Source organism: Sorghum bicolor, chromosome 2, assembly GCF_000003195.3.
Source record: "Sorghum bicolor cultivar BTx623 chromosome 2, Sorghum_bicolor_NCBIv3, whole genome shotgun sequence".
NCBI lineage: Eukaryota > Viridiplantae > Streptophyta > Magnoliopsida > Poales > Poaceae > Sorghum > Sorghum bicolor.
Window position 1 is genome coordinate 32918460 of NC_012871.2, and position 8066 is coordinate 32926525.

The following is an 8066-nucleotide window of genomic DNA, read 5'->3' on the forward strand; positions in this document are numbered from 1 at the left end:
GTAGACACGCACCGGCTGGGCGAAGCGTGCCGATGGGGCCGGTGTCGAAGGTGCCGACCCAAGACCCGCGTCAGGCGCAGGGGCCGGGCCGGAAGGTGACCCCTCGGGACCCGGGTAGGGTAGAGGCCCCGAGGTGTCACGGGCGACAGGTGACGTAGCAGTACCTGCAGGAAACACCGGGAAAGGTGGCTGGACCACCGGGTCAGTAGGAAACACAAAGGAGAGGTCAAGCTCCGAGGTGGAAGCAGGACTGGTAGTGGTGGAAAAGGGGAAGATCGACTCGTCGAACACCACATGGCGAGATATGAGGACTCGACGAGAGGTATGGTCGTAGCATCGGTACCCCTTGTGATCCGGGGAGTACCCAAGGAAGACACAGAGAGTCGAACGGGGTGCCAACTTGTGAGGAGTGGTGGCGGTGGTGTTGGGGTAACACGCACACCCAAAGACTCGAAGGTGATCATAGCGAGGAGGGGTACCAAAGAGAGCGTGGTGCGGTGTGGGAGCTGGACAAGCAGCGGAAGGAAGGCGGTTAAGGAGGTAAGTGGAGGTGTGCAAGCTCTCGGCCCAGAAGCGAGCAGGAAGAGAGGCCTGGAGCAGGAGAGTGCGCACGGTGTCGTTGGTGGTGCGAATCATGCGCTCAGCCTTGCCGTTTTGAGAGGAGGTATACGGGCAAGACATGCGCAACTGGACACCGTGAGAGAGAAAGAAGGCGCGGGAGGTGGAGTTGTCGAACTCCCGACCATTGTCACACTAGATAGCCTTGATGGTGAGGCCAAACTGTGTGGAGACCCAAGCGAAAAAGTGGACAAGCGCGGGGAAAGCATCAGACTTTGCACATAAAGGAAAAGTCCAGGAATAATGAGAATAATCATGCACCACCACAAGATAGGACTTGTATCCAGAAATACTGATGACAGGAGAGGACTATAAGTCACAATGTACAAGGTCAAAAATGCGGGCCGCATGAGAAGAAGAACTAGAAAAAGGAAGACGAACATGACGGCCCAGTTGGCACGCATGACACAAATGCTCATCGTGAGCCCGAGTACATCGAATATCGGAACTACGACTAAGCTACATCAAAGCATCACGTCCAGGATGGCCGTGACGCCGGTGCCAAGTAGTGGAGGTAGTGGTGGCGAAGGCAGCTGACAAAACTGGCGAACGAGGCGAGGCAAATGCCGGAAAGCGAAGAGTGTAAAGGGGCCCCGTGCTGTCACAGCGGAGCAGAGGACGCCGGGAAGCCAAATCCTTCATAGTAAGACTAGAAGAGTCAAACTCCACAGAACAAGAATTGTCAGTTCTAAAACGACGAATAGAAAGAAGATTGTGAACCATAGAAGGAGCAACAAGAACATCAGGAAGACGAAAGGAACCATGGGGGCCGGCGGCACCCACAGAGGTAACAGGAAGACAAGACCCATTAGCGACCATAATGGACGAAGGGAGAGATGGAGAAGGAGGGTGAACAGAAGAAAGTATGCCAGGGTTAGGAGTGGTGTGGTAAGTAGCCCCAGAGTCGGCGACCCACTCCGGCACGACTGGAGGTGTCAGGGCCATGGTGTTGAAGGAGTGCGCCAAGGCCGCCTGGTCCCAACCGGCACACCGGGGCAAGGGCGCCGGTGGAGTGGCCCACGAGGACGCGGGGAACGGGGCCGCCAACGGGGTCACTGAGGGGAAACCCGGGGTAGCACCCGCGAGCATGGCCGCCGGCGGGCGAGGCTCGCCACCGGAAGCCTGGAACGGCCACATGGAGATGCGCCCTGACCATGGGTGGTGGAAGGATGGCTAGGGTGCACCCCGTGGAGGTGGCGGCGTCGTGTTGCCCCCACGACCTGCTCCACGTCCCCCACCACGGCGACGGCGGCCGCCACAGCCCCCCCACCCCCGCTCGGCCCGGGGGGAAGAGGACCCAGAAGTGACGACTGTGGTGGGGCGGCGGGACAAGGCGGAAGAGTAGCAGCGAGAGCAGTCGAGGAGGACGAGGACCCCGGGGTGGGGGTGGACCCAGGCTGTAGGCCCTGAGTGAGCTCCTCCATGATAAGGTCGTCACTGACCTGCAGGAAGGTGGGGAAGGGCCGCTGCCTGGTGATCCACGTCCGGAGGTAAGAGTAGCGGTCACTGAGCCCGCGGAGAACGTTGAGGACCAAGATGCGGTCCTCCACGGGCCAGCCGAGGTCGTCGAGGGAGTCCGCCATGCCCTTCATCTGGCGACAGTACTCGCTGATGGAGAGGTCGCCCGGACGAAGGTGCAGAAGCTCGCGTCGAGCCGCAGAGCCCGGGCTTCAGCGTTGCCCAGGAACTGGCCCTCGAGTGCCAGCCAGGCCCCGCGAGCACTCGGGGTGTTGCGGACGAGGTCGTGGAGGTCCAGGGAGATCGTCCCCAGAATCCAGAGAGGATGACGCTATCGAGGCGAAGCCACGAGGGGGTCGGGACCGCCCCCGCGGTGTCGAGGAGGACGTGGTCGTCGAGGGCGTAGCGCCGTAGGGTGAGGAGGACCAAGTCCCTCCAGCGAGCGTAGGAGGGCGACTCGGGCTTGAGGACGACCGGGACGAGGAGGCGTATGTTCTGGACGCCCCCTGCCTGGTAGTGGAGCTGCACCACGTGGGGGTCGGCCGGATCGTGCCAGACGACCGGAGCCGATCCCGAGGACGTGGTCCCGACGTCAGGCGAGGCTGGAAGGCCGAGGAACTGCTCGGCGTCGGCGATCTGGCGGGCCAATGCGTCGGCCGCGTCACGCTCGCGCTCCCAAGCGAGAGCGGCCTCACGCACGCGGGCCCTGCCCTCCGCAGCTGCAGCCCGAGCAGTGGCGAGAGCGGCAATGAGTGTGGAGTCCGGACGATGCATCACGGGCAGCGGAGGCGGTGCAGGGAAGGGGGCTATGCCTGCGCCCACAGCTGCACGCGGGCCGGCAGCAAGCCCCCTGGACAGGGCGCCACCGGCTGTGAGCAGCGTCCTGGGCAGATCGGTCGGGTCCAGGGTCATGCCAAGGCCTGCAGCAATGGCGGCAGGCGCTCCCCGGGCGTAGGCCGCTGCGGTGGCTTCGTCGTTCGCGCCCAGGATGAGTGTAGGGGCATACGCGACGTCCGCCGCGGGATCTGCGCGTGTCCTGTCCGCGTCGCCTATAGGGGCGCTGTCCCCGCGCGCCGTACGCGCTGCTGCCGCGCGTTCTGCCGCGTCCGTGCGCGCCGCCGCGTCCGCGCGCTCTACGTCCGCTCGTGCCGCCGCGTCCGCACGTGCTGCTGCGTCCGCAGCGTCCGCCCGGCGCCGCGCCCGCGACGGCCGCTAGAAGGAGAGGGCGGGCCGCGACAGGAGCTCGGGGCTGGCCACCTGCGGCGGCGGCGGCGGCTTGGGCCCAGGATGGATAGGGAAGTGCCGGGAACTGTTGGAAATTGGGAGGAGGAGGAGGGGGAGGAGGATCCCGGCCTGCCATGGCGGCGGCGGCGGCGCCCAGGCAGCTGGCCGGCCGGCGGCGGCGGCTTGCCTGCCTGGAGGCGGCTGGGAGGAGGAGACTAGGCTGATACCATGCTAGAATTAGGGTTTCACATTACTTGGGCTAACCCTAAACAGGGTGACATATAATTAGGGATACATGGGCCTCATGGGCCTAGCCACATGGGCCTTCATTACACATACTCCAACAAACAAGAACAAGAAAAATGTAATGTATCTTGCATTCCATTTGATTCTTGTTATGTGCTTACCAAGGGTGAGAAGGGTGTGCATGCTAAGTTTGTTGGTACAACAATTGTGGGTCCAAAGAAGAAGGCCATTTGGGTACCAAAAAGCTTAGTCACTAACCTCCAAGGACCAAAACAAGTATGGGTACCTAAGAAACATTGATTTGTTTTGTAGGTAAATTATAAAGCCAGAGGAAGGCATTGGGTACTTGACAATGGGTGCGCATAACACATGACCGATGATTCAAGAATGTTCAATTCAATCAATCCAAATGATGACAATGGTGTTGATAGTATCACATTTGGTGACAATGGCAAAGCCAAGGTCAAAGGGCTTGGTAAAATTGCTATATCCAATAACTTGAGCATTTCCAATGTGCTACTAGTAGAGAGCTTGAACTTCAATTTGCTATCCGTAGCTCAACTTTGTGATCTTGGTTTCAAATGCATATTTGGAGTTGATGATGTAGAGATCATAAGTGTAGATGGATCTAACTTGATATTCAAAGGCTTTAGATATGAGAATCTATACTTGGTTGATTTCAATGCTAGTGAAGCTAAATTGTCAACATGCTTGCTCACTAAATCTAGCATGGGTTGGTTACGGCATAGAAGGCTTGGTCATGTTGGAATGAAACAATTAAACAAGTTAGTCAAGCATGATATTGTTAGAGGCTTGAAAGATGTCACATTTAAGAAAGACAAGCTTTGTAGTGCATGTCAAGCCAGAAAGCAAGTTGACAACACTCATCCAAAGAAGAGCATCATGTTTACATGCAAGGCATTTGAGTTGTTGCACATGGACTTATTTGGACCAACCACATACACAAGCATTGGTGGAAATAAATATGGATTTGTGATAGTAGATGATTTCACAAGATACACATGGGTATTCTTTCTTAGTGACAAGAGTGATGCTTTTGTAACTTTCAAATCATTTGTCAAAAGAATACACAATGAGTTTGAAACAACCATCAAGAAAGTGAGAAGCGACAATGGAAGTGAATTCAAGAACACAAGAGTTGATGAGCTTTGTGATGAATTTGGCATTAGGCATCAATTCTCGGCCAAGTACACTCCACAATCAAATGGTCTTGTAGATAGAAAGAATAGAACCTTGACTGACATGGCAAGATCAATGTTGAGTGAATACAATGTGAGTCATTCTTTTTGGGCCGAAGCAATCAGCATGGCTTGCTACTATAGCAACCGACTCTATTGTCACCCAATGATGGAGAAGACACCATATGAGCTCTTGAATGGTAGAAAGCCCAACATTGCATACTTTCGGGTTTTTGGTTGCAAATGCTACATATTGAAGAAAGGCACTAGATTGAGCAAATTTGAAAAGAAATGTGATGAAGGCTTCTTGCTTGGTTTGTCTACTACTAGCAAAGCTTATAGAGTTTGGAATTTGGCTAGTGGTACTCTTGAAGAGGTGCATGATGTTGAGTTTGATGAAACCAATGGCTCTCTAGAGGAAGATGAGAATCTAGATGATGTGAGAGGCACTAAATTGACCGATGGAATGAAGAACATGGATATTGGTGATTTAAGGCCTAGAGAGGTGATTGATGTTGAAGATGACAAAGATCTAGTGCTTCCTACCTCTAATGTGCAAGCTAGTGGTTCTCATGATCAAAATCGAGCTAGTACAAGTGGTACACAAGTGCAAGATCAACAAGCTAGTACATCATCTCATGATCAACCAAGTGCAAGCAATCAAGTGCAAATACTCCAACCAACAAATATTGCAAGAGATCATCCATTGGATCATATCATTGGTGACAATCTAAGAGGAGTGCAAACTAGATCAAGATTAGCATCATTTTGTGAGCATTTCTCCTTTGTGTCTCACATTGAGCCAAAGAAGATTGATGAAGCATTGGATTGGGTTAATGCTATGCATGAAGAGCTTAACAATTTCAAGAGAAATCAAGTATGGGAATTAGTTGAGAGGCCTAGTGATCATAATATCATTGGTAATAGATGGGTCTTCCGCAACAAGCAAGATCAAGATGGGATAGTTGTAAGGAACAAAGCAAGATTGGTAGCACAAGGATATACTCAAGTTGAAGGACTTGACTTTGGTGAAACATATGCCCCGGTTGCAAGACTGGAAGCAATTAGGATCTTGTTGGCCTATGTTTGTGCACATAATATCAAGTTATATCAAATGGATGTAAAGAGTGCATTTCTCAATGGCTATATCAATGAAGAAGTTTATGTTGAGCAACCAACTGGTTTTGAAGATGACAAGATAGTGCTAATCTTGATGCAAGATAGGTGCACAGTTTGCACCTAATGCACCATAGTCTAAGAAACCATTTTGGACGCACTTGTTGGTACTCCTAGGTGAAGGGGCTCAAGTGGATGCTCGGTTCGGTCTGTTTGGAGATAGTGCTAATCTTGATGCAAGACAGGTGCACGGTTTGCATGGAACAACCAAATGCTTGGAAAACAATCTCGACGCACATGATGGAACTCCTAGATGACGTGTGTCATATGAAATCTTGCTTCGGTCTGTTTTGAGACAGTGTTAGTTTTGGTGCAAGATAGGTGTAAGGTTTGCACATAATGCAGCATATGCTAAGAAACCATTTCAGACGCACCCGATGGTACTCCTAGGTAAAAGGCTCAAGTGAAAGCTCGGTTTGGTCTATTTGGAGATAGTGCTAATGTTGATGCAAGATAGATGCACGGTCTGCATTGAACGTACCATATGCTTAGAAATTAATTTGGACACACCCAATAGAACTCCTTGATGACATGTGTCATATGGAATCTCGCTTTAGTGTGCTTAGAGACAGTATTAGTTTCGGTGCAAGATATGTGCACGGTTTCCGCCTAATAAACCAAAGTCTAAGAAACCATTTTGGAAGCACCTGTTGGTACTCCTATGTGAAGAGGCTCAAGTGGAGGCTCGGTTTGGTCTATTTAGAGATAGTGCTAATCTTGATGCAAGATAGGTGCACCATATGCTCAAAAATCAATTTGGACGCACCAGATGGAACTCCTAGATGACATGTGTCATATGGAATCTCACTTCGCTCCGTTTAGAGACAGTGTTAGTTTCGGTGCAAGATAGGTGCACGGTTTGCACCTAACGCACCATAGGATAAGAAACCATTTTGGATGCACCCGATGGTACTCCTAGGTCAAGGGGCTCAAGTGAAAGCTCGGTTTGGTCTATTTGAAGAAAGTGCTAATCTTGATGCAAGATAGATGCACGGTTTCCATGGAACATACAATATGCTCAGAAATCAATTAGGACGCACCTGATATAACTCCTTGATGATATGTGTCATATGGAATCTTGCTTCGGTTCATTTAGAGACAGTGTTAGTTTTGGTAGAAGATATGTGCACGGTTTACGACTAATGCACCGTAGGCGAAGAAACCATTTTAGACGCACCCGATGGTACTCGTAGTTGAAGAGGCTCAAGCGGAGGCTCGATTTGGTCTGTTCGGATATAGTGCTAATGTTGATGCAAGATAGTTGCACAGTTTACATGGAACGTACCATATATTATGAAATCAATTTGGACGCACCGAATTGAACTCCTAGACGACGTGTGTCATATAGAATCTCGCTTCGGTCTGTTTGGAGACAATGTTAGTTTCGGTGCAAGATAGGTGCATAGTTTGTGCCTAATGCACCATAGTCTAAGAAACCATTTTTGACGCACCTGTTTGTACTTCTAGATGAAGAGGCTCAAGTGGAAGCTTGGTTCGGTCTGTTTGGAGATAGTGCTAATCTTGGTGCAAGATAGGTGCACGGTTTGCATGGAACATACCATATACTTGGAAATCAATTTGGATGCACCCGATGGAACTCCTTGATGACGTGTGTCATATGGAATCTCGCTTTGGTCTATTTAGAAACAGTGTTAGTTTCGGTGCAAGATATGTGCACGGTTTGTGCCTAATGCACCATAGTCTAAGAAACCATTTTGGATGCACCTGTTGGTACTTCGGTGAAGAGGCACAAGTGGAAGCTCGGTTTGTTCGGTTTGGAGATAGTGATAATCTTGATGCAAGATAGGTGCATGATTTGCAAGGAACATAGCATATGCTTAGAAATCAATTTGGACGCACCCAATGGAACTCCTAGATGACGTGTGTCATATGGAATCTTGCTTCGGTCCGTTTGTAGACATTGTAAGTTTTAGTGCAAGATAGGTGCACAGTTTGTGCCTAATGCACCATAGTCTAAGAAACCATTTTTTACGCACATGTTTGTACTCCTAGATGTAATGGCTCAAGTGCCAGCTCGGTTCGGTCTGTTTGGAGACAATGATAGTTTCAGTGCAAGATAGGTGCATAGTTTGTGCCTAATGCACCATAGTCTAATCAACCGTTTTGGACACACCGGTTTGTATC

The 8066-nt window shown here is 51.0% G+C and overlaps 1 protein-coding gene across 1 annotated transcript; it reads right to left on the reverse strand.

Annotated features, from left to right (window-relative positions):
* LOC110432670 lies at positions 1220–2988 on the reverse strand. The gene is made up of 4 exons (XM_021453450.1): positions 2357–2988; positions 1839–2286; positions 1339–1740; positions 1220–1267 (listed from the first exon to the last, which is right to left on the reverse strand). Exons 1-4 carry the CDS (start codon positions 2986–2988, stop codon positions 1220–1222), a joined length of 1530 nt encoding a protein of 509 aa, XP_021309125.1.